This window comes from Peromyscus eremicus, chromosome 7, assembly GCF_949786415.1.
Source record: "Peromyscus eremicus chromosome 7, PerEre_H2_v1, whole genome shotgun sequence".
NCBI classification, from domain to species: domain Eukaryota; kingdom Metazoa; phylum Chordata; class Mammalia; order Rodentia; family Cricetidae; genus Peromyscus; species Peromyscus eremicus.
The window spans coordinates 72,510,194-72,537,495 of NC_081422.1; the positions used below are offsets into that span (position 1 = coordinate 72,510,194).

Consider the following 27,302-nt stretch of genomic DNA (forward strand, 5'->3'; position numbering starts at 1 on the left):
AGGCATGAGCATTTCCTAAATGCTCACTGGCTGGTGGGTGGAGATTTCAATCAAATCTGAAGGGCTATGAACTTTTATTTAATGGCTTCTGTCTCGAGTGCCTGGAGATCGGATCGTAGAAGAATAAGGTTAGTGTGTGTGTGTGTGTGTGTGTGTGTGTGTACACTCCTTTTGCACTGACTAGTTATACTAAATCTACAGCTTATCATCAGCAGTTGTTTTAATTTTATGATTTATTTGATGTTCGTTATTATCAAAGTTTGTTTAGGCCAGATAAAAGGCACATTTTTTTCTGCAGAGAAGATAAGTGATTGTTACAATCTAGGGGTCTTGATAGGGTTCATTTTCTCTGCCAATTAAATTATTAAAAGGCAGGAAACATCTTGACCTCAAAAGGTGTCAGTGAAGAAAGAGATTGCAAACACCACAAACAGGAGTAGACAGAATCAGCGGCTGAAGAAAGGCGTTTACTGGGGATAAGGAAGTGCACACATGCAGCGGACACACAGACAAAAAAGACCCTCTGCAGAGCACACACATGCAGCGGACACACAGAGAAAAAAGACCCTCTACAGAGCCGAGGCCGAAAACTTCAGTCTCTTCTCCAGGGCTGAGGTTTAAGTCTCTGAGGAGTTTTTCTCCACTTAATTTAGGGTTGGTTAGTTTGAAAGAAGGCTGTTTTTCTGGCCTGCAACTGTTGCGTAAACATGTCCTGATTCATCTTGGAACTTGCTGAACTAGTTTATCAGCAGTGGGCCGGCTGGTAGGAGAAAGAAGCCTCCAAGGTCCTTGTTTTAAGGGACTTGGCTTTTGTCTCAAGCCTGGAGGGTGTAGAAGAAGCCAACCATCTTGGAAGTTCATCTTTATTACTTACCCAAACTCCTCTCCCTATCTGTCTATTTACGGGGAGTCTGTGTGACTCCTAGTTTCGTGAACCTGTTTGTACACAGCTTATATATGACTAGGCACGCTAAAACACCCTCAATTCGTTATATATTTACTGTAGCTTCAAAAGTAATTACATAAGATTTAAGTGGGGTTTTAACAGATTGGTTGACGTAAGATGCAAAGCAGAATTTGAAAATCCTTATTAGTATGTGAACGACTATATATTTTTTTTCCTCCCTAGGAAAATCTCAGATATTTTTTACCTATTTAAAAAGGAGATAGGCACCAGCCATGGTGTGATATAGTGCTTCAATAGTAAACAAAATCTTTCTGCATCTATGTGTGTTATGATCTATTACGCGGGCGGTGGAGGGGGGGCTGTGGGGCGCGAGGGTATCCCTCACGTGCAGGGAAACATGCTGGGCAGATGCATGCGGTGCAGGGCCGCGCCAGTGATACACACCCCAGACGTTGCATCCACGTGGAGAGCTCATTATAATAGAGAGATAAAGAGGAGGAGAGACAGAAAGAGGGAGAGGGGAAGGGAGAGGGGGAGAAAATGGGGAGGGGGTGCACACCTCGTGAGAAGAGAAGGCAGAAGGAAGGGGGCGGAGTTTTTCCTTAAAAAGAGACTTTTACTTCCAGACACAGAGTGGCGCCAAGGGGCGGGATCGGAATATTAACAATGTGTCTACTCCATGTGTTGGGAAGATTTAACCCCAACGATCACACACTGGAGTTTTCCTCCCTGTGCTACTCCTGCAGGGAGCTGTGCTAAGCCGAGGAGTGGGCGGCTCTTGAGACAAGCTCTGATTCATTTGTCGTTTTTTTCAGACTTGTGTCCTAGCCTTTAAATACCACAAGGCAGCACACTTAGTTTATTCTTGAGTAGCTATGACGAGGACCTAGGTAGACAAGAGTCTCTTTCTTGGCTTTACATTTTTCACCTAAGCAAACGTATAAGCCCTTGGGATTTTGTGAGCATAAACCAATCTACTTAATTGATAAGAAGTTTAGTTTCTGAGTATGAAAGATAGGGAGAAGATAAAACAAGCGTCTCAGTCAGGCCCTCTGTCTCACAGGAATGGCTGCAATAAAAGTTCACATAACTGAGAGCTTTTTGGAGGGGCTTGTTTCAATCAGGAGCCTATGCTAGCTGGCGACATCAAACACAAAGACCCATGTCCCATGTTAGCCCAGTGGTTAGTTCATGGGAAAAGAAGACAAGGGTTATATGCTGTCCCCAGGGCAAGCCGGTTGAATTTTCTTCTCTTTCTTTCTTTCCTTCTTTCTTTCTTTCTTTTTTTTAAGATTTATTTATTTATTATGTATACAGTGCTCTGTCTGCATGTGTGCCTGCAGGCTAGAAGAGGGCACCAGATCTCATTACAGATGGTTGTGAGCCACCCTGTGGTTGCTGGGAATTGAACTCAGGACCTCTGGAAGAACAGACAGTGCTCTTAACCTTTGATCCATCTCACCAGCCCTGAATTTCATTCTAGACTCAGTTTCCCAAACTTCATCTGGGCCAAGCCTCCTCATTTCTTTTCCTTAAAAAAATTTTTTTTAATGTGTGTGGGTGTTTTGTCTGCATGCATGTCTGTGCACCACGTGTGTACAGTAGGGTGTCAGATCCCCCGGAACTGGAGTTACAGACTGTTGTGAGCTGCCGTGTGGGTGCTGGAAATTGAACCCCAGTCTTCTGAAAGCTAATGCCATCAACAGTTGAGCTATCTCTCCAGCTCCAACCTCGACCTTCCTAACAGGCACGTAGAAACTGCTGCTAGTGGTCCAGAAGCGCACTCTGGAGAATGCTGCCCGCTTCTTACAGAAATAAGGTTCTTCTTGTCTCACATGCAAATGTTGCTGTCATCTTTGAGGGAGAAGGGTCATTTTTTTAGGTTGTTATGTTTATCGGATTTGCACATGCTATCTCCATTCAACCTTGTAACTAACCAAATGAGTTACCAATGACTGGATGTGAAAAACACTATTGACCTTGTACAAATGAGGGACAATGAGGCTCATAGAACTTAAGAAACTAGTTAAAAAGAGAGGTACACTTTGTATTTTGACACAGAATCTCACTAAATTGCCCAAGCTGGCTATGAACTCTCTTTGTACCCCAGGCAGCCCTAGAACTTCCCATCCTCCTGCCTCAACCTCCAGAGTAATTTACAGGCCTGGGATACAGAGCCAAAATTTGAACTGGTACCTTATGCAATTGTAGTAGGAGAAGTATGCTTCCGTTTTAGAAGATTTTGGACTTCTTTTTTCCTAAGCAGTGACCCAACTAGCCAAAAGCTGTCATACATGGCTACTTTCTGCTCAACCCAGCTGAGCTCTGGGTTGACGAGCTGTACACAGGCTCATGTTCTGAATCCTTGTGTGTGGGACTCAACTCTCAAGGTAATCATACCAAAAGCCCATGTGGTGAACTAGCTCAGTTTAACTCAGCACATACTCGGATAACTCTTGAAAAGTAGGAACCAGAGCCGGGCGGTGGTGGCACACGCCTTTAATCCCAGCACTCCGGAGGCAGAGCCAGGTGGATCTTTGTGAGTTCGAGACCACCCTGGTCTACAGAGCAAGATCCAGGAAAGGCACAAAGCTACACAGAGAAACCCTATCGGCCTACAGAGCAAGATCCAGGAAAGGCACAAAGCTACACAGAGAAACCCTATCTCAAAAAAACAAACAAAAAAAAAAAAAAAAAAAAAGAAAAGAAAGAAAAGTAGGAACCAGAGGTTTTTGGTTTGTTGGTTCTCAAGTCCAGCCCTGCCTTTCAGAATTCTGCTCTAAAACAGCAGGCTGAGCCAGCCTTGAGGAGCAGGCCAGTAGGTACAAAGCATTCCTTCGTGGTCTCTGCTTCAGTTCCTGACTTGGCTTCTTCCCTCAACAGACTGTGGCCAGAATATGTAAAGCAAATAAGCTGTTTTCAGTCAGAGTTTTTAATCACAGCAACAGAAAGCAACTAACAGCAGAAAGTAAACTAAGACGTTTTGTAAGGCTCTATTCAGTTTCTATAATGCTGGATTATATATGTACACCTCACTTTGTGTGTGTGTGTGTGTGTGTGTGTGTGTGTGTGTGTGTGTGTGTAACCCAGGACTTCTTGCTTGTGAAGCAAATATTCTAACACTGCCCACCCCCCCCAACACACAGGCCACCAATGTAGTATTTTGTTTGTTTTTGTTTTAAGGATACTATTTCTTTCAATATACTTAACCCAAAAAAGTGTGATAACTTTTTATTTATTTATTTATTTATTTATTTATTTATTTATTTATTTATTGGCAAAAACTTTGATCTCTGTGTGCGAGGTTGATCTCATTGACCATAATGTATTTTAGCAAAAATATATTTGGGAACAACGTGCCTGATAATGTTGGGGCCCAGGGACACACAGATAATGGGGAACAGACCACCAAAGTCATGAACCAGAAGCCAATGTTATTCCAGACACTGCCAGGCAAAAAGAAGTTTACCAGTTAACTGGGACCACAGTCAGAGTTCAGGCTTCTGATACCGTGGCAAGGGGTGGGGGCTGAGCCCCTTTTTATAGTAAAGGCTAAGCATCAGGTATGGGACAAAAGGATTTTTATAATCTTGAGGTTAAGCTTAGAGTCATGTTTTGTCTTAGAATTTACAGTTTCCACTGAGCAGGGTCTTAGCTAAAGGGTGTTTGCCGAAGCCCGCAGCTTTCCTGACACAGCTGTGTTCTCTCCCTAGCTGCCAAGGGTATAGAACAATGCAAGGCAGAAAGTCACTCAGGGGCTGTACTTAAAGGTTACAGGAATGTAAAGCTGGGAGTTACGCAGAAACAACTTGTGAAAAGTTAACCTTGGTCCACCGCAATGGGATGTAAGGGGCAGAGAGGTTAGAGTTAGAAGTTAACCCCTGGCTGTAAAGCAGAGAGCCATTGTCAAAAGCTAACCTTTAGTCACTGACGGAGCTGATGACCGTCAGCTCTCATTTTTCTAGGCTTACAACTTTATAGTCCTATATTCTTGGACCCTTCAGTAAAGCTCTCTGTACACAGAGTAGATGCTAAACAATTTTGCTAAGTGACCAGACACTTAGAAACGTGCATCATGATTCCCATACCTCAGCCTGGGATGTGTGCCGCTGTGCCCAGGTGCCACTTTTTATTCATTTATTTATTTATGGTTTTTCGGGACAGGGTTTCTCTGTGTAGTTTTGGTGCCTGTCCTGCTGGATCTTGCTCTGTAGACCAGGCTGGCCTTGAACTCACAGAGATCTGCCTGACTCTGCCTCCCAAGTGCTGGGATTAAAGGCCTGTGCCACCACCACCACCTAGCCAGCCACTTTATTTTGTTGTTGTTGTTGTTGTTCATGAAGAAGTGATTACTGGGGGAAAAAGCAGCACTTTGCATATTTAAAAACAACAATTCAGAATTTTGTATTTTACAAATTTACTTTGCACAATTAAGCCAAGGGCTCAATGTCACAACTTGTGTGATGAACTTGTTGATGCACTGCATTAGAATCAAATTGGTTCTATAATGAATTGTCATGTTTTAAACTAATTGAGTAAATTGGCAGCCGACTCAAGCAGAACCCAGATGAGTGACATCAAAGTGTGAGTGTCCTTGTTTCTCCCACCTTTTAAATCCTTTGATCCTTCGTGGACTGCTCTGGGTTTGAGGGAGTTTGGGAGTGCTCCTTGTATTTCTATTCTTTCTTTCTTTCTTTTCTTTCTTTCTCTCTCTCTCTCTCTCTCTCTCTCTCTCTCTCTCTCTCTCTCTTTCTTTCTTTCTTTCTTTTTTGACTAATACAAGAAATCCTGGCTGTAGGTCTCTGAAAATCTGGTAGTGTTCTGCAGTGAGTCCATGTGGGCCCAGTTATTCTTTAGTTGGAAGGCATTTCATTCTGCTTCAGTCATCTTATTTATGGTCTCTTTAGGTTGTTGACCTCCTTTTACATTTGGTGGTTTGGGTGCACCTAGAAATTCATCTGTTTCCTTCAGATTTATAATTGAGCATAGATTTCTAAAGTATTCCCTTATGCTAGTTTGACTTTCTTTGGTGTCTGTTGTAATGTTTCCATATTCATCGCTGATTCTGTCCATCCGGGTTCTCTCTTGGTTAATTGGATCAACAGTGTGTTGTGCTTGTCTAGCATCTTCAAGAACCAACTCTGAGATTCATCCAGTCTTTGTGTTCTTTGTTTCCATTTCATTCATTTTGCTCTGGTTTATTTTATATCTTCCCAGCTACTAGATTTGGGTTTAGTTTGTTCTTGATTTTCCAAATTCTTGAGTTGTATCATTAAAGCATTTATTTGTGTTCTTTCTAAGTAAAAACAATATATATATGTATATATTTTATTTTTTATTTTACGTCTGTGAGTATTTTGCCTGCATGTAAGTGCACCAAATACATACAGTGCTCAAGGAGGCCAGCAGAGGGCATCTGGTTGTCTTGGAATTGGAGTTGGAACTGGAGTTATAGGCAATAGTGAGCTTCCAGGTGGGTCCTGAGAACTGAACCTGGATCCTCAGCAAGAGCAACAAGGGCTCATAACTGCTGAGCCATCTCTCCAATCCTCTTCCTAATTTCCAGAGCATAAGTTTCCCTCTTAGGGCTGGTTTTAATGTGTTCCAGATATTTTTGTTGTGTTTGTTTTAATTTTCTTTTGATTTTAGGACTTTTCATAAATTTCCTTATTATTTCTTTGACCCAGCCATCATTCAGTAACGTGGCTTTTAATCTCCATCAGTTTGTATAACTACTAATAATTTATTGATTTTAGGCTTTATTACATTGTGGTCAGGTAGAATATATGAAGTTATTTCACTATCTCTGACTTTGTTAAGATTTCTTTTGTGTCACAGTATATGGCCTATTTTAGAGAAGACTCAGTGGACTGCTGAGTAGAGTATACATTTTTTAGTGTTTGGGTGGAATGTTCTGTAGGTTTCTGTTAGGTACATTTGATGTATGATGTCATTTAATTCAGATGTTTCTCTGTTTAATTTTTTTGTCCAGGTGACCTGTCTATTGGAGAATGTGGGTAATAAAGTTAGCTAGCTCTTAACTTGGTATTTTCTTTTCTTTTTTTCTTTTTGTTTGTTTGTTTTTTTTTTTTTTTTTTGGTTTTTCGAGACAGGGTTTCTCTGTGTAGCTTTGCGCCTTTCCTGGAACTCACTTGGTAGCCCAGGCTGGCCTCGAACTCACAGAGATCCGCCTGCCTCTGCCTCCCGAGTGCTGGGATTAAAGGCATGCGCCACCACCGCCCGGCTTGTTTTTGTTTTTCGAGACAGGGTTTCTCTGTGTAGTTTTGGAGCCTGTCCTGGATCTCGCTTTGTAGACTAGGCTGGCCTCGAACTCACAAAGATCTGCCTGGCTCTGCCTCCTGAGTGCTTTTCTTTCTTTCTTTCTTTCTTTTGTACATGATTTATTTAATTTTATTTTGTGTGCATTGGTGTGAGGATGTCAGATCCCCTGGAACCGGAATTGTAGACAGTTGTGAGCTGCCATGTGGGTGCTGGGACTTGAACCCAGGTCCTCTGGAAGAGCAGTCAGATGGTTCCTAACCACTGAGCCATCTCTCCAGCCCCAACTTGGTATTTTCTAACTTGTCATTATGATTAGCATATTTCATGCTATTTTGCAGACATGTTCTTACCTGGAAAAAAAAAAAAGTCTTGTGGCAGCAATGGAAGATTCCCAAGTTCCCATTAAATATTCCAGTTCAAGCAGGCCTGCCTCTTTGCTGATGTTAGGAAAGATTTTTTTTTTTTTTCCCAGAGATACTCATGAAACCATTATATCAATTCCTGGTTCCTTTCTCCAAATATCAGAGACAGTCTCAAATAATACACCCTTGATGGGTGTAGTTTGTTTTTACGACTCAAGTTGTGAGTGACAGCATTTATACAGCATACCATTTATGCACAAAATAAAGGGCTAATTTTAAAGACTGCTATTTCTGAATGAAAGAATGGGTGTGGATTTGGGTGGGTGTGTGAATGGGGAGGATCTGGGAGGTGATGGGGGAGGGGAAACTATAAGAGAAATATATTGCATGAAAAAAGTATATTTTCAATAAAAATGATTTCTTCTATCAAAAAAGAAAATGCTATTTCTGCTCAAGAAGTGGGACACTGTTGACAGCCTAGAACGCTCAAATGCTCCTCCCCGGTCATAGCCACATGTTCGTAAGAGCAAGCCCTTAGCCTGCTTTTGTGCTTTTTCTCCAAAGCTTTACCTCATGTGTGTGCATCCCTGCACGAGAACTTTGCTTACCCTGTCGTAGCTAGACACAGAGGCGAAGCATGGAATGGGTACTAGTTTGTTTTTCAAACTTTTTTTTTTTTTTTTTTTTTTTTTTACTGCTGCCCTTTAGGGAGCTCTGAACCAGGAGTCATGGAAGCCAAACCCAAGCTCTACTACTTTTGCGGGCGAGGCAGGATGGAGTCCATCCGCTGGCTGCTGGCTGCGGCAGGAGTGGAGGTTGGTTCCTGGTGGGGGATGGTACTTAAGTCCCCATCTCCTTCTTCCCTTTCTTTCTGTTTTCTTAGATAAGAGAAAGCGGGGTGGGGGTGGGGAGGATTACAGTCATGCTGTGCAGAGGAAGAGGGTTAGGTGAAGGCCTGGGAGAGTCTGAAGCTCCTAGAGATGAAAAGATCTTGGTGGAAGAACTGTACATCTAGCTCATTCCTTCCACTGGGACTAGTTGGTTTTTCTGAGGCCTTTTAACCCCTGCCTCAGCACCCCACTAATGGAATGTTCATGGCTGCCAGCTGGAGCCCCAGCCCAGATGTGAGATCTGCTGACTGGCTCTTCCCTTAACTCCAAACCCCTCCCACCGACTTTATAGAGATGTCCTGGAACTGTCTCTGTCAGTCTGCTTGCCGTCTCTTCTGGAACAAGGGCTCAGTGCGGTCTTTGTTTTCCACCATTCCCTTACTCTGTGCATCCGTCCTATACCATCTCAAGATGTGAAGGACAAAACCACCCTCCCAGAGCTTTAGGAAACCCATCAGTAAATGACTACAGCCTCACTTGAGTAGGATCTTTGGGTCTCAAAGAGGAAGAAGAGCGGGGAGGGAAAAATCACTGGAGAAGTTTGGGGCAAAGACAAGCATTTAGAGGAAGGGAAGAGCTGGTCTAGGCAAAGAAAATGGGAAAACAGGGGCTTGGGGATTCTTGATGTAGGTAAACCCCCCCAAAGGTCTTCTTCCAGGCCCCTTCAGGCTCATCCAGCCAGTAGCCCCCAGCCACATGCATCCCAGGATAGCTGTGAATGCAGCCACCACCTTAGTAAATGACAACATCATGTCACAATGTCAAAAGGCTGGACACCCCTGACAGCTGATCTCTAAATACACACCCTGCCATGCTTTTAGGTGGGAGTTGACAGCTTCATGGTTCCCTTTTAGCTTTTATTCTGAAGGCTGTAAGGCATTTCCAAAGGATGTCAGAATTTCTCTCTCCTTGCTTCCTATCTTAAAGTTATAACAATGTCTCTCTTTCCTTAATCTAGTTTGAAGAAGAATTTCTTGAGACAAGAGAACAGTATGAGAAGTTGCAAAAGGGTGAGCCTTGACTTATTCAATGCTGTCTTATTGGAAAAAATAAAAACGTGTTTATAATTGTCATATAGAATGCAGGTCTCAGGAACGGCAGCTTCTAGAAGAGGCTGGCACCAGCATTTCTACACACATCAACTTATTAATCCCCATTAATGATGCAAAGATATGTATCAACTATCTGATCTCTGTAGCCCTCATACAGACCAAGCATCCGACAGCACTGGCCTCAATTAATATAATAGTATAGGTTCCTTAGTTCTGAGTGGCTCAGCTCCTGACTCCCTTTTAACAAGTCTTGTCTTGGTGGCTGGGGGCAGGTAAGAAGGATAGCCTCTACGTTTTGTAGTTTATAACCATTTTTTCATAGATTTATCAAATTATGGCACATAGGATAGACTTGAGACTGAACCATATCCATTTTTTACTTTTAAAATTTGTTCTCTGACAATTCCATTCATGTATATGAATTATTTTGATAATATCCCATTACCCTCTCTTATCCCTCCCTTCCACCCACTGAATGCTTTCTTCTTTCAATAAGTCCCCTTCCTACTTTTATGGCTTTTCTTTTGGACACACCGAATTTAATTAGAATTGTTTGCATGAGCATGGTTCGGAGGTTATTTACCAGAGCATGAGCAATTGACAAGTGACTATACCACTGAAGAATATGATTCCCCCTCCTCCAGTGTCCACTAACTGTCAATGGCTCCTCAAGAAGAATGGGGCCCGAAAGGCCCTCCTGTATCCGTGATGGAATGTTGATGGAGCCAATCTTGAACTAGTCACGGTAACCACAGCTGCCATGATTTCATGGATGCAGTGACCCAGAGACACTGTTTTAGAGCATCCCACCCACCCTCCCACTCTTACACTCATTCTGACCCCTCTTTCAAGATGCTGCCTAAGCCTCGGAGAGAGTGATATAAACGTCCTGGGTAGGTGCCAGTTACTTTCTCAGCTCTTTGACCACTAATGAACCTCTGCATTAATTGCCACCCACAACAAGATGAAACATTTTTTGGCCAAGGTTGACCTCAGCACTAATATGTGAGCATAAATATAAATATTTAGAAGGTAGTTGGACAATGTGTCCGTTTAGCAAGACAAAGTAGTAGATAACTGTCTTGAGTTTATGACCTCCTCAGCCATAGACCTTGGACCGAGTTACAGTGTGAACCCTTTCTTATGGAGGTGTGTGTGTGGCAGGGGTGTGGAAATCTGAAATTCAATCAGAAAGTAGTTGATTAGCCCCATAATAGTCATACCACTATTGCGCCAGTTAGCACATTTTGCAGGGCAGATCAGTATTGTAGCATGCAGGGTCTACATCTGGGTGAGATCATCGATGAGTTTGCTCCCCAGTAGCCTCCATAGCATTGTTACAGTAGGATAAAAGCAGGGATGAGACTTGCAGTTCAGTTCAAACTTGATTTCTCTATGTCCTGAAACCACAGTGAGTGGGGTTTTCAAAAGGAGGGTCTAATCACTTAGCTCTGGTGGGAATCCAAGACCAATGCAATAGCTGCCTTATTTGGGGGCCTCTGGGACCTCCCACACCAATGACTTCCAGGGAGACTCCTAAACCTGGTAATTATATATAATTTTATAACAATCCACAGTTGCTGAGAACAACATTTACACATCAATTCAGTGTATCTTGGTTCCCCCTCTCTCTTTTAAAAAGGTATTTTTAATTTGTATCGGTAGCTTGGGGGGGGCAGCCTCCAGCTACCACTAAGGTATGCAAAAAAATCCATGAAGGTGGTGAGGACTTAGGAAAAATTCTTTTCTATCTGAGGGCTAGAGTTTTTCTGTCTGAGAGTTTGTTTGTTTGTTTTTGTTTTTATTTTTTTATTTTTATTTTTATTTTTTTGGTTTTTCGAGACAGAGTTTCTCTGTGTAGCTTTGTGCCTTTCCTGGATCTCACTCTGTAGACAGGCTGTTCTCGAACTCACAGAGATCCGCCTGCCTCTGCCTCCTGAGTGCTGGGATTAAAGGTGTGCACCACAAGCCTATCTGAGAGTACTTAGAAATAAGTTTATATCTATCTGAGGGGTAAAATAAGGAAACACACACTTTCTGATCATAACTTACCTCTTTTACTTCATCTAGAAAGATCTCTTTGTCTGAAAATCTCTGTCTCCACATGTTATATCCCATATTGTTACATTCTCCATACAGCCAAGTTACATTTCACACTGTTACATCCTCCATACATTCTCCACATAGCCACATACCTCTTTTGCACCCTTACATCTACACATTCCTTCACATATTATTACATCATTTCTTCACTCTCTATTCACTCATTCTCTCATTCATTCACTCTCTCATCTTACTCTCACACTTCTTCTTTCTCTCTGCCCATACAGCTACATGCCTCACTCAGCACGCACACCTAGGCACACGCACACAATCACTCTTACCCTCTGCCCAGCTCTTACACCATTCCTTCACACTGCTCGCTCTCCTCACAACCAAACTCTGCACAATTACAAGTTACATTTTCAGGATCCAACCCAATCTCATAGCACATGCTAAGTCACAGTTTTTCTCAGGCTAGGACGCCTCCACTGTTTGGAGCAGGAGACAGTGTTGGACAGCAAAGAAGCCTGGACAAAGTCAGAAAGTTCCCTGTCGTTAGCTTAGCTGTTCTGAGACCAAGTCAGTTTGGTAGATTACACTCACTTCCCTTGGCCTCTGAGATGCCATCTGTAATAGAAAATAATTACATTAAATAGTGTTAAAGGTATTTCCCTGCTTTCTTGATCTGGGTTTTGAAAAAAAAACTCTGAGAAAGATGCTCAGCTTCTTGGAGCAGTCGTTGTTTCTAACTGGTCACTCATAAGCACAGTGCCCAGCACTAACATTCAGTGCTGAATGAATGTGGGAATCTCCTGGTGATGTAATACAGCCAGTGAGCCTCCCCATTCATCATAATTCTGGTATTTGCAAAGAATGATTGAAAGGTCATCTACTTACTGAAACTATGTAAGTGGACAGACAGACTGTTACACATCAGAAAGCAAACTGAGAGAAGCCAGAGACTTGCCTACCACATCTGGGAAGAGAGAGACACTGGCTTTGGAGAGCTATCTTGCTTCTTACCATGGTGTTCACCATCTTCCAGTGCCATTGACTCAAGTGAGCAGCATTAGAAATCAGAGAGGTCCTGCTGGGTGGTGGTGGCACATACTTTTAATTTCAGCACTCTCGGGAGGCAGAGGCAGGCAGATCTGTGAGTTCGAGGCCAGCCTGGTCTAGAGTATGTGTTCCAGGATACCCAGGGCTACACATAGAAACCCTGTCTCAGGAAAAAAAGGAAGGAAGAAAAGAAGGAAGGAAGGAAGAGAGAGAGAGAGAGAGAGAGAGAGAGAGAGAGAGAAAGAGAGAGAGAAAGAGAGAGAGAAAGAGAGAAAGAAAGAGATAGAAAGAAAGAAAGAAAGAAAGAAAGAAAGAAAGAAAGAAAGAAAGAAAGAAAGAAGAAATCAGAGAGGCCCTGTGGCCATTACAATGCACTAGTGAAGTATGGCTCCTAGTTTGGGCAAAGTTTCTTAATCATGACGACAATGTGCAGATGTTAATGGGAATTGAAGACCTATTCCCTTCTTCTTCGTGAGAAGAGCACCATGTTTATCTTCACACACATTATAATCACAAATTACACAAAGACCTTTGGTCAACAATGAACTACATACATGAATGGTATTCTCAGAAGATTATTTTGCCTAGTGACTCCGTAGGCATCTTAGTCTGAGTACATACATGCTACAGTGTCCACACAAGGACAAAATTACCTAACACACAAGTCTCGGAAGGTTTCCCTGCTGTTAAGCAATATTAAACTGCCTCCATGTGAACACTTGGTTTTGATTCACTTGGGTTATCAGCATTGTTTTGTAGGTATTCTCTCCTTTCAAAGTCCTCCTAAATAGATATTCTTGTTAGAGGTAGGACGCTGAAGCTCGGGTAAGTAGCCCGTTCAAATGTGCACGGCTAGAACGGATGACTGTGTGTGATGTGCTTTTGTGGCTGGATCCTTCCTGCTGCCATGTATGCCTATAGCAGCACGTGATATGCTTTTAAAAGAATGATTCTTCCAGACCTCAACCCCAGCTCAGAATATCTGGGGATAAGGCGTTCTTAGCAGCCTTTCGTGCCCAAAGACTTTTACACAGCTTAAGCTTTGAGAACCAGAAATTATATGTATATATGTACACATAATTTTCTCTATATTTATATAAAACAAGTTTATATATATATATATATATATTAGAGTAAATAAAGAAAAATCTTTTTACATTGCTGTTGTTCAATACACAGAAAAAGCATGAAGTAATCAGACAAAGCTCAGATTTGACACGAAACAAATGATTGACGTTTCTTACCTACTGGGGCCTGTCCTTCGGCATTTTAACTAAAAATGACTCCATTCCGTGGAGTTAGTTGGGCCATCCTGCAGATGGACTGCCACCACTGAAACTGTTGAAGATGAGAATCTTACCCTCTCTTTCACATCGCAGATGGGCGCCTGCTTTTTGACCAGGTCCCTTTGGTTGAAATGGATGGAATGCTGCTGACACAGTCTAGAGCTATCCTCAGCTACCTTGCTGCCAAGTACAACTTGTATGGGAAGGACCTGAAGGAGAGAGCCAGGTATCTCAGTGTTCATTCCTGTTCTAGATTTTAAACCAAACTTCTGGGGTCCTATACCAAGCGAAACCTGATTTGATTGCGTCCTTCAACCAGAACTGAAGGGGGAAGTAAGGGAACGAAGGGGAGGTGCTGTTGCCAGAGGTAACATGGCTTGTGCAGAATTCTGTACATATATTTCTACACTCTCTTCTGTATACAACTCATACTAGTCAGCTTATCGTATTCTCATATTCATGCCTAGCAAACTGAGTTCTCAGGAAATGACCTAGTAAAGTATTTTACATGAAGTATTTTATGTGCAAGTGACTGATTCAGCGAATAAGCCTTGAACATTGTATCGATGATCTATTTTGCTATCAACTTGAAAGAGATTTCAATTAGCAAGCACTTGTCTCTGGGTTTCTGGGTGGCCTTTCTCTGGCCTAGGCTGGACTTACCCCAGCTGGACTCACCCATAGCTAGGCAGCTCTGGATTTGGGTATTGTAAATTGTAGGTTCGGGAGGAATAGGCCATGTGACTCTGTACTGTCATTCTAATCTTCTCGTGACATGTAGACAGAATTCTGAGTGGAAGAACATAAGTATCACAAGTTCAACCCAGAACTAGTCCCTCATACTTCCACCTTATTCATTAGCCAATCACAAGGTCAGCCTTGGAAAAAGCCCCCCTGGAAGGACCTGACAGGACTCATCCTAAGTCCTGGAGGATGAAAAGCTGTAGGGTTTTTTTTTTGTTGTTGTTGTTTTGTTTGTTTTTTGCATCTGTAAACCATAGATATCTGTTCTGTTAGATACTGTGCTGGAATGGCCAAGGATAGTTGTATTATTATAGTTACATTATAAATAGTTTGGTTTCATGATAGATAAGTAGACTTAAGGTTGAAGAAAAAACTTACAATTATAAAATTTAATCTAGATTTGGGCTCCCTAAAATCTCACCATGGCAAACATGGATGCGGTAGAGTGGTCAGTACATACAGAAGATGTGGAGGTAGAAAACCCCAAGTTCCATTACTTAGAAAACTGAGAAAGAGCATCACATGGGAACGAGCAAAGCTCAGAAGCAGTTGCATATCCCTACATTCCCACACTTTCCCCATTGAAACAGATGGCTGGAGAAGCAATTCTATGGCCTATAAATACTGTGCATTTTCACTGTTTTGATTGTATACTTTTTATTAGGTGTTTTTAAATCTCTAAGTTTTTTATAATCTCTAAACCATCATAATCCCACTCTATGACAAGTCTCAACATAGAGGCATCTGTTACCTTTCATACATCCTTTCATTCAATAAACATTTTCAGAGCCTCTACTATATCACCTGGCTAGATCTGGTTCTAGAAATCATTCCTGAGAATGGAAGATTTTGGGGAGAATCAGACACCATTTGCTAACACTATGCATCCTACCCAGGGTTGCTTAGCCTGCAATTGAAGACCCCATTCCTCTTTTACTTTTTTTTTTTCTTGAGCTGTGGATTGAACCCAGGGCCTTGCACTTGCTAGGCAAGCGCTCTACCACTGAGCTAAATCCCTAACCCCTGAAGGCTCCATTCCAATGGGAGTCTATGGTGTGTTTTCAGGATTGACATGTATACTGATGGCACCCTGGACCTGATGATAATGATCGCCTGGGTTCCATTCAAACCCCCTGAGGAAAAAGAGGAGAACTATGCTTTAATCATGAAGAGAGCTAAAACCCGTTACTTCCCGGTCTTTGAAAAGGTAAGCTTGTATATTTCCTAATATGCAGAATATTTAAGAATGAGTGTTCAAAAAGATATGGGTACCAGTGGGTGAAAGCACCTGCTGCTGTCAGGACTGAGAACTTGAGTTCAATCTTGGGGACTCAGGGTGGAAGGAGAGAACCAACTCCTGAAAGCTGTCCTCTGGCCTCGTCATGCATGCCATGGCAAATGCACCCCCACCCCATACATAGTCACACAAAATAAACAAAAATATAAAAAGACGGGGTATATCAGAGCTTTCCTGCTGCAGGGTCTGTGGTGGTTTGAATGAGGATAACCACGATAGGCTCACATGTTTGAATACCTGATCCTCGGTTTATGGAACTGTCTGGGAAGAATTAGGAGGTGTGGTCTTGTTGTGGGAGGTATGTCACTGGGGTGAGCTAGTGAGCTCTCTCTGCCTCATGCTTGGGCTTCAAGAAGTGAGCTCTCACCTGCTGCTCCAGCACCATGCCAGCCTGCCTGCTGCCATGCTCTGCCACGGTTGTCACAGACGCTAATCCTCAGAAACCGTAAGCCCCAAATAAACTCTTCCCTCATAAGGTGCTTTAGTCATAGCATAGCAGTAGAAAAGTAACAAAGACAGGGTTAAAACTTTTTTAAAAAGTTATTTATTTTTTATTTTATGTGAATGGGTGTTTTGCCTGCAAGTATGTCTGTACACCACATGAATGCCTGTCTGATGCCTGTGGAGGCCAGAAGAGGGCATCTGATCCCCTAGAATTGATTTCAGGTGGTTGTAAGTCACTATGTGGGAATTGAACCCAGATCCTTGGAAGAGCAAACCATGTTCTTAACCACTGAACCATCTTTCCAGCCCCTAGGGTCAAACTTTAATAATATGGATTCCAGAACAAGTTACAAGGAAAATTGTAGAACTTCTAATTGAACAGTTTCTGTTCTGTTTTTTTAAAGACTCAGTAAGCCACTAGCCCAAGGTGTTACCATCTTGAATTCATTGCCTGGTACTGGAGGCTAACTGTACCTTAATTTAAAAAAAAAAAAAAAAAAAAAAAAGACAAAAGCTTTTAAATTGGAGACTTGTGCAGCATTCATTAGAAAATGCTAATGAAAAATGTCTTCACCACACATGTTGGAAGGTTCCAAGCCTCTAGGGCAGTGTGTAGAATGGTAAGGAAGACCCATCAGTGCAGGTCCCACAACTAAGGTTCTGTAGGATATTGTGTAAACTACAGTATGGAGCTCTGTCAGCCCTCCAGTGTTCTAGATGAGTTCTGTTGATCCACGGACAGTGTCAGTGTTACTGAAGCACCTTTCATTTAAAATGTCACACAGTTTAGTTTGCCTTAAACTGTAGATTTTAAACCAGGGAGTCTCTACCCCAATTCTTCCCGAAGCATTTAAAAATAATCTGTTTATTCAAATCTGGGTCAAACTCAGCTTTACAATCCTAATTAGAAAACGCAGGCTTCCTTTTTACCTGTTAGGTTCCCCTCCTTGTCTCCCCATCTCTTCTTTTCTATTGCATTTTTATGTGGTTTCCTGGGCTGGATTTTAGTCAACACAACCTACTCCTCTGTTCCCAAATGTCTTGGGATCTGGAAGTTGGAATTCTAACCTTGACTGGACTCAGGTCCAATTACTTGGCCCCCAGCCTACTGCGTAGATGGCATTTTGTAAATCATCAAGGAGCACAAGTTGTCTGATTGTTGTTCTTTGTACAACGTTAATGCAATAGACAATGGCAGCACACACTGACTTATTAGTACATGTGAAATACTGACCTCTTTATCTATCTATCTATCTATCTATCTATCTATCTATCTATCTATTCACCTACCTACCTACCTATCCATCCATCCATCCATCCATCTATCATCTGTCATCTATCTATCTACCTACCTACCTATCCATCCATCCATCCATCCATCCATCCATCCATCCATCCATCATCTGTCATCTATCTATCTGAGACAGGCTCTCATACTGTACCCTAGCCTAGCATCATACTTAACTATGACTATAGTCCAAGCTGGCCATGGCCTCATCCTCCTGTCTCCTTCTAAGTATGTGATTACAGGTGTGATTCACCATTCCACCTCTCTTCATTCATTATATAGAATATTCTCTACACAAAGACTCTTCCAAGCCAAGTGTAATAGGGCACTTCTGTATGTAGGTGGACTTTTCTTTCCTGCCCGCCAGTTTCCAAATAACCAACATGGATATACTTAATATTAACTATAAATGCTCAGTCAATAGCTCAGGCTTATTACTAACTAGGTCTTACAACTTAAATTAACCCATTTCTATTCATCTATGTGCTGCCACGTGGCTCACGGCTTTACCTGTCCTTCAGTATGTCTTTCTCCCTCTGTATCTCCTGGCAACTCTTCTGACTCCACCCTTCTTCTTCCTAGATTTCTCCTAGTCTGGCTCTCCCAGCCAATCTCTTCCTGCCCAGCTATAGGCTAGTTAGCTCTTTATTAACCAATGAGAGTAATACATATGTACAGTGTACAAAGATTGTTCCACAGCACCTGTATTCTCAGAATTTTGGAGATAAGACAGTGGAGAACACAAATCTCTCTCCTTTATGACATACTTAGTTACTCTGGAGTGTGGTTATATAAGCAATGAAGAGAAATGCTTTCTTTTTATTTAGTACTTAAAAATAATTACTCAACATACTCAAAGAGGAGCAATTAGTGTGTTGTTAGTATTATTTTGGCTTTATCCTATAAGTAGCATCATGATACTATTTTCTATCCAAGATTTCATCATGTTTGTCTTAGTCAATGTTCTATTGCTCTGAAGAGACACCATGACCATGGCAACTCTTATAAGGGAAAACATTTAACTGGGGCTGGCTTACAGTTTCAGAGGTCTAGTCCCCATCATGGTGGGGAGCATGGTGGAATGCAAGCAGACATGGTGCTGGAGAAGTAGATGAAGAGGTCTACATCTAGATCCACAGGCAGCAGGAAGAGAGAGACTCTGGGCTTAGAATGAGCTTTTGAGACCTCAAAACCCACCCCCAGTGACACATTTCCTCCAACAAGGCTACCTCTCTTAATCCTTTCAAATAGCGCCACTCACTGATGACCAAGTATTCAAATCTATTAGCCTATGGGGGTCATTCTTATTCAAACCACTACAATGTTTATTGTGCTTAATTTGTTTAAAGATCTTATTCAGAAATATAGACTATAAACAGAAACTATGAGTATTCCTCATCACCAAAAGATAAGTGTAAGAATTGGTTTCATATATTTCCACTCAGTTTTTTAAAATATAAATAGAAGTGTTTTCTTTTCATTTATAGATAATTGTGGTTATATTGAAGTTACTTAGGCTACTGTTTTATCACTTAGAAGATTTTCCAAAGCAGACTTTCTTGGTAACTACTACTTGGCATTAACAAATGTCAATACTGCTACTTTCTTGCTTAAGACCTTTTTTTTTCATTAAATTTTTTTTTAGATTTTAATATAATGTATGAGTATTCTGCCTGCCTGCATGTCTGTGTATCATGTGTGCATCCAGTGTCCATGGAGGCCAGAAGAGAGTGTCAGATCCTCTGGAACTGGAGTTACAGAACGTGCATGTGTTACTCACTGAGTCACTTACCAGACCCTTTCTCAAGTTCTTTTTTTTTTTTTTTTTTTTTAAGATTTATTTATTTATTATATATACAGTGTTCTGTCTGTCTGTATCTCTGCAGGCCAGAAGAGGGCACCAGATCTCATTATAGATGGTTGTGAGCCATCATGTGGTTGCTGGGAATTGAACTCAGGACCTTTGGAAGAGCAAGCAGTGCTCTTAACCTCTGAGCCATCTCTCCAGCCCCCTCCCAAGTTCTTATATGTATTATTCCCTCTTTGTGGAGTTAACCATATTTTATGTATTTGCTACTCAAAGCTAACTCTGGTGTCTTTTTATATTTGCTTTCCCCTGGGTACTGAAAAATTAACTTTTTGCAGGTTTGGCCTTCTAATTCCATCAGTGACTGATTTTGATTTGTGTTACAGCAGCTGGGCTCTCAATAATTCTAGCTCCCATGTGTCACTGTACTGGTGGGTACAGTTTTCCTTTACTTCCTCCATGCTTTTCAGAAAGTGTCAGTCCTTCACCACATAAGGGCCTTCATAATCTCTGACTCATTCCCAAAGAGATCACCTCAGTTCATGGTACATGCAAGAGGGCTGGCTTCATCTGTTCTTGCTAGCTCTGGAGATCACCCCCCAAAAAGAAGACTCCTCAGCGAGCCTCACGGTACAAGCATTCAAACAGGCAAATCATCACTACTTCCATTCAGTATGTTTTTCTTTTCTGTAGATTTTAAAAGACCACGGTGAAGCTTTTCTTGTTGGCAACCAGCTCAGCTGGGCAGACATTCAGCTGTTAGAAGCCATTTTGATGGTGGAAGAACTCAGCCCTCCCATACTGTCCGACTTCCCTCTGCTGCAGGTAGGATGCTGGTCAGCACAGACATGAAGCCCAGGGCAATGCAGCTAGAACAATGCCCACAATAATACGTGCCTCCAAGCCAGACTTAAAACTTAAGAGAAACTGTCTCAAAAAGCATTATTTTATTCACTCTGGCTACTTAGTCACACTTACATTATAGGATCTGTTAGGGAATGAAACTTTATATGATGGGAAAATAGGTATTTGAGGTTCTAATATGAACATTTAAACTGCTGGGGCATGTAGCTCAGAGGTTGAGTACATGACCCACATGTATGAGGTCCCAGATTCAGTCCCTGGTTGTTGTAAAAACAAATAATGATCATCCAGGACTTTTTTTTATTTATTTTCAGTACTCTTAAAGTTTTTACTTGCAACAGCTGTCTTGGTTTTTCCATCCTGGCTCCTATCAGATGAGGGTGTCCACTTTTAATGGTCCTGATGCTGGGTCATCTCTCGGTTACATTGCCTCAGCTTGCGCAAAGCATCCTACCATTGCCACACTTACTTGGCCCCTGCTCTAGCTCCCCATATTTCTCTCAGAACCACTAGGTTTTGTCTGTTAAAAGCAATGTTTTCCTTAGTTTCTCCACAGGTGTCTTACTGGGTAGACAAACCACATTTAAGGGCAGGTCCCATGCCCAGCAGTAGATGGCCAACACAAAACAAACTCAATGGTAGTTTTGGAGGTTTTTTTGTTTTTTGTTTTTTTTTTTCTTTTTACCTAACTAGTCTTTTGCCTATATATTATGGTTTCCAGTTTTGAGTTTATGGGTTTTGTTCGTGTGTGTGTGTGTGTGTGTGTGTGTGTGTGTGTGTGTGTGTGTTCATGTATATGTGTTTCTCCTGCTCTTTCTTCGTTTTTTCCTTTGTTCATTAGTTTGTTCTTTTTTGTTTTATTGCTGTTTGTTTGTTTTTTATTTGCCTTTTGTTTTCTTGAGAGAGAGAGAGAGAGAGAGAGAGAGAGAGAGAGAGAGAAAGAGAGAAGGTGTGGAGTGAGGAGGATCTGGAAGGAAGGAGGGGAAACCATAATCCGAATATATTGTATGAAAATAACGATTTCCAATTTAAATTTTTTTAAGAGGGATTAGTTATCATTTAAAGTGTGAAGTGTTTCAGGTACTCTAGATTATAAATAAAAATGTGTATTGTAAGAAGAAAGAAAGGAAGGAAGGAAGGAAGGAAGAGAGAGAGAGAGAGAGAGAGAAAGAAAGAAAGAAAGAAAGAAAGAAAGAAAGAAAGAAAGAAAGAAAGAAAGAAAGAAAAACATTTCTTCTTTCTTGTTACTAAGAAAAGGTGTGTTCTGGCACCTACACTATCTAAACCAAAAGATAAAAAAGACCTGTAATCCTACAAGCCAAATGTTATATATCTATCACTTTGTATTTTTCCTGAAAGAGGATTATACTAAATATTGACTTTGTGGTCTGTTTTTAATGTTTTTTTCAATAATCATGAATATATCTGTATGTCAACAAATATTCTTCTGTGGTATAATATTATTTATTGTCATTGAGCAATAGAACCATATCACAAGTTGAGAAACCCCGTCTCTATAATGGCCCTGTCTTCCTGTCCCCATTGTTTTTCTAGTTTCTTGTGTGTTCTCTCGGTACTCCTACTTATGAAGACATGAGCAAATTTGCAAATGTATTCTTATCCTGGCTACAGTTTTCTTACACAAAACATGGAGCGGAAGATACTCTTTTCTGTGCATGTGTGTCTGTGTGCCACATGTGTGCAGAAGCCCTCAGAGGCTACAAGAGGGAGCTGGGTCACCTAGACCTGGAATTACAGATGGTTGTGAGCCCACACATGGGTGCTGAGAATCAAACTCAGGTCCTCTGGAAGAGCAGTCAGTGCTCTTAACCACTGAACCAACTCTCCAACCCCTTTGATTTGTTATTCCAAAAAAAAAAAAAAATGCTTTCTGGATATATTTCTCCATCTATCAATATAGATAACTCCTCTTTCCTTTCATATGTTATATTTAGAGTTCTGGGCTTAAATGTCCTATAAGAATTTTATACACACATGCAGACACATGAATTCCCCTGCACACACATGTGACTGGCATGAAACCTATCATTTTGTATTTTCCAAAAAATAGATTTAGACTAAATACTGTTCTGTGGCCTGCTTATGAAACTTTCTACAGTAATCATGAAATATTTTTATGTATGCATTTTTATATATGTAGCCATTTCCCTTTTTTAATTACTCTGTTGCTTTAAAAGCGCTTTTATGACATTTATTTTTGACAGTTCCTTTCATGTGTATAATACTTTCTGATTACTCTCATCCTTGCCCTCTCCCATCCCTCCTCTGTCCTCACCAACCCTCTCCACAAGTCCCTTTGTCTTGCTTTGTGACCACTGAGTTTAACCAGGGTCATCCCCGTGAGCATGGGTGTGGAGCGGTCCACTGGAGCATGGTGGGCTCATCAGTGACCACATAACTGAAGACAACAATCCCCTCCCCAAGCATCTATCAGTCCTCTACCATTCATGACTAACTGTTGACAGGGACAGTCCCCCATCCCTTCACTTATTTATTTTTTTTAGATAGGGTCTCACTGTGTAGCCCTGGTTGGCCTGGAACTCACAGACTTCCACTTGACTGTGCCTCCTGAGTGCTTGGATTAAGGGTATGTGCTATCACACCTGGATCACTTTCCTTTTCATTTTTTTTTTCTTTTTTTTTTTTTTTTTGGTTTTTCGAGACAGGGTTTCTCTGTGTAGCTTTGCGCCTTTCCTGGGACTCACTTGGTAGTCCAGGCTGGCCTCGAACTCACAGAGATCCGCCTGGCTCTGCCTCCCGAGTGCTGGAATTAAAGGCGTGCGCCACCACCGCCTGCCCCTTTTCATTTTTAAAAATATCTCTTTTAAAAAAATGTATGTTTGCCTGTATGTAAATCTATGTACCGTGTACATGCAGTGCCCAAAAGAAGACAGAAGACCATATTGGATTCCCTAGGATTGGAGTTACAGATGGTGGTTAGCTGCCATGTGGGTGCTGGGAATTGAAGCCTGGTCTTCTGGAGGAACAGCCAGTGCTCTTAACCTCAGAGATGTCTCTCCAAGCTTCAGTCATTTTCCCTGTTTTGAAAACACATGTTATTTACAAATTGCCACTTTGTTAGAATTCTTCTAACAAAGTTTGTTGTTGTTGTTTTTTGTTTGTTTTGTTTTTTTAAATTCTATGTGTCTTCTGCATCATGTATCTTGATCCCATTCATTTCCCTGACTCTTCCCATCCAGCCTCCACCCCGGCACACCCCTCAAATAAAACAAAATTTAAGATAAAAAAGAAAAGAAAATTTAAAAAGGAAAAAACTTAAAAATCTTGTCATGGAAGCTGCAGTGTGACATAGTGAGTCACGTCACGAACCCCTTTGTCCATTCATCTTTACTTGCAAGTGGTCATTGCAAAGAGTCATTGGTCTGGTTTGAGGCCTCTGGTTTCTACTTGTTGATTGATACTGGGCCCACGCTAGGGTTCCTCCTGGATATCCTGTTGTTGCCCTGTGTTGTGGAGATCCTGCAGCTTTGGGTCTGCAGGTCAGGTCCCTTCATGTGCTCCAGCAGATCATAAATGAGGTGGGCCAAGTCATATCCTTGGGTCTGGGCCTGGGCAGCTGTAGGGTTGGTCCGCTGGATGTGAAATGGGGACAGCTCTCCTATGCTTACAACTTCAGGGTTGGCTCACCCATACCTGCACTAACAGGGTTGGCTCTATTGTGCTGCCCTGGTGTGGTTTGGGTTATTGTTGTTTTTCGGACAGGGTTTCTCTGTGTAATAGGCCTGACTGTCCTGGAACTTGCTCTGTATTCCAGAGTTATGTTAATTATTGACAATCATTTTGGAGGTAACCACTGAAGCATGTTTAAAATGTCTAGGTAAAATCTTGGCCTTCTCATAGAATTTTGAAAAGAAGCTTTTTTGTAGCTCTGCAAGTGACAAAAAGGCAGAACCTGAGCTGAGGAGAGGGCGGAAGAGAGTCCAGGGAAAGAACAGGGAAAGAACAGGAAAGTCAGCTTTGCTAAGCACTAGCATGAGAATAGACAGACATCCTTTCAAAGGTGAAAAGTTAATTACTACTGGCTCAGCCTGAGGCTTAAGGAGGATTACCATTTTGTGTAGCTAGGGGCCAGGCTGGCTTCTGGGTGATTGCCTGAGCAGAGTGCCTGAGTGGAGACCAGGACAGGACACCAGAAGCTACAGGTCAGAGTGCACCCAGCCTGTGCCTCCCTCCCAGATCCCACAGCTGGACTACCTCATAAATACCTGGTAGAAAAGTACAAGCCTACCCTTCTACCATTGTTCCTTTCCCTGTATTACTTCATGCCAGTTCTCAGAGTTAACTGTACATAAAGAACATTCTCATGAGCACTAGTTGCTCTTCCAGAGGATGCAGGTTCGATTCTCAACCTTCATAGTGGCCCACAACTATCTGTTAACTCTAGTCCCAAGGGGATTCAGTGCCCTCTTCTGGTCTCTGCAGGAATTGCATGCATATGGGGCTCAGACCTGCATGCCAGTAAAACTCTCAAACATACAAAATAATAAAAGCATTTTTTAAAATTATAGATAAAGAGCCCTTTCTAAATCTAACAGATACAGTCAGAGACTAAAACAACAAATCCCTAAATTTAGAACATCAGCACAGGGAGTACCATGTTTCTAGCACCGGAGGACCATGGTCCTCCTGGGAGGGTCTGGTGATTCTTGAAGGGTAAGGTGCTCCTTGGAGGTGAGGGTGCTGCCCAGAGGGTGTGGTGTTCCTTTGAAGCCAAAGTGTTTGTCAGAGAGCATGATGTTTCTTTGAGGAGAGGCTGTTGCTGGGAAGCCAGCTCCTGAAGTCTCCCATGGGAAGGCTCCGGATGGCACACTCAGCTGAGGCCACCGGCTGGCCCTTGCTAACATGTTCCAGCACGCTCTTGGTTACAGTTTCTTTGCTCACACCCTTATGTATTCCCATTTAATAAATTCCTAAAGCAAAACTCAATAGGCCAAAGAATACAAATATGTAAGGGCTTTTAGTATGCTCTGACCATGTTTATACCTTTTTAATAAGACATTTCAACCCACGCCAGGAAAAGACAGCAAACACCCCAAGAAGTTAGTTCAGCACCAACACCCTGGCCTTCAAAGCTAAAGGCCTGAGCACCCTACCGCCCCCCGTGGTGAAATTCTGATTTCTTGATGATTGTGACAGTTATTGAGCGCCTGGCATCCCTGTTTCTTGTTTCAGGCATTTAAGACAAGAATCAGCAACATTCCTGCAATTAAGAAGTTTCTGCAGCCTGGGAGTCAGAGGAAGCCACCTCCAGATGACCACTACGTTAAGGTGGTCAGGAACGTCCTGAAGTTCTAGTGGCAGCAGGTGTTAAGGAGGCTACAGCAGGGATCCAATGGCAGCGTCGCCATAGGCCAGCTACGGAGCAATCCAGAAGCAAAGGATGGATCCCAGGAGTCTTCAGCTGCAGTAGAATATTTTTCTAAGGGGTGTTACTTTTGTTTATGCTGCATTTGTTTAACTCTATGAAGCTGTGTTACTGTGCCTGTCTAAAACACCTGGTGGTCTAATAAAACTGGCCAATAGCAAGGCAGGAGAAAGGAGAGGTGGGGCTGGTAGGCAGAATGTATAGAGGGAAAATCTGGGAGGAGAGCTAGATCTAGCAGCCAGAGGAGGAGGAGGACTCCAGAGGCCAGCCACCCAGCTACACAGGAAGCCACAGAGAAAGAGTAAGATTTACAGAAGTTAGAGAATGGGAAAAAGCTCAGAGGCAAAAGATAAACGGGTTAATGTAAGGAAAGCTGGCTAGAAACTAAAACAAGCTAAGGCCGGGCATTCATAAGTAAGAATAAGCCTCTGTGTGTGTGATTTATTCGGGAGCTGGGTGGCGGACCCTCCCCTCCCCCCAAAAAAAACCAAAGAGCCCAAACAGCCCCCAACCACATTCAGCAACACATGCCATCAACAGCACGTGCCAATTAAACGCAGTGAAAAGCTATTCTGTTTGGTAAGGTGTTTGTTTTCAGCTTGTCAGCTGGGGATGACAGTCTTCGAGTGTCATGAAACCGGAGTTCCTTATGAAGATGTGGTAGGCAGACAGACATATTCAGGGCACTGAGCTACGTGGGGCATTGTCCGTGTCTGTATAAAGATCAGGATGGGAGCTGGGGAAAAGCAGACTGCAGGCTTGGGGCAGAGGACCACATCATTACCTGCATTGGTTTCTGAGAACTTGGGGTTGGAAGTAAGGACGGGCAATACTGGGAATAGCTGTGCCATCTAGTAAGCCCTCTGCTGAAGTGGGAGTATAAATCATGTCTGCCACACTGTTTTGAAACCCTATTAAAGAAAAGAACCTTGGGCATCAGGCGGCCCTCTTCCAGCTGCCAGAGCCACTGAAGCTTGGGTTTTGCTTTGCCAAGACAATCCCAGAGACCAGTGGAATCGACCCAAACCAAAGCAATACTTCCTTGCTCAAGTTCAACAAAAGCTCCCTTGGGTTTGAAGTTCCTTCTTTAAGTGCAACTATTATGTTCCCGAGTCATACGTTAAAGTTGGACCCTATGCAGGTTCATTTAACGGGAATGGAGAGCTGGTAGTGTTACCAGAGCAATTGTGTAACTTTTGGTGGCCTCTCTGATCTGGAGAAATTTCCTTTGTGTGTGTGTGTGTGTGTGTGTGTGTGTGTGTGTGTGTGTGTGTGTGTGTGTGTACATGCTTATGACACAGAGTACATACGGAGATCGAGGACAGCTTTTGGGAGTCACCCTGAGGGACTGAACTCTGTTTTTCAGGCTTGTCCAAGGACCTCGACCTGCTGAGTAATCTTACCAGCCCCTTCTGTCAATTTCTGATGTATATCATGCCTTTTCTTGTGAAATGATTTAATGATTTGGATTTCATTCCATTTCCTTAGGGCCACCACAGAGGACACCCACACTAACATCACACCCTGTTCCACTCATCCTCATCCTGTCTTCAGATGATGGGCTGGTCAA

General features: G+C 42.3%; 1 protein-coding gene across 1 annotated transcript; it reads left to right on the plus strand.

Moving 5' to 3' along the window:
- Positions 1-26,208, plus strand: LOC131915216 (glutathione S-transferase A4). The gene is made up of 7 exons (XM_059268267.1): positions 1-128; positions 8,260-8,366; positions 9,400-9,451; positions 13,975-14,107; positions 15,691-15,832; positions 20,155-20,286; positions 25,540-26,208. Exons 2-7 carry the CDS (start codon positions 8,280-8,282, stop codon positions 25,660-25,662), a joined length of 669 nt encoding a protein of 222 aa, XP_059124250.1. The 5' UTR covers positions 1-128; positions 8,260-8,279; the 3' UTR covers positions 25,663-26,208.
- The last annotated feature ends 1,094 nt before the right edge of the window (positions 26,209-27,302 follow it).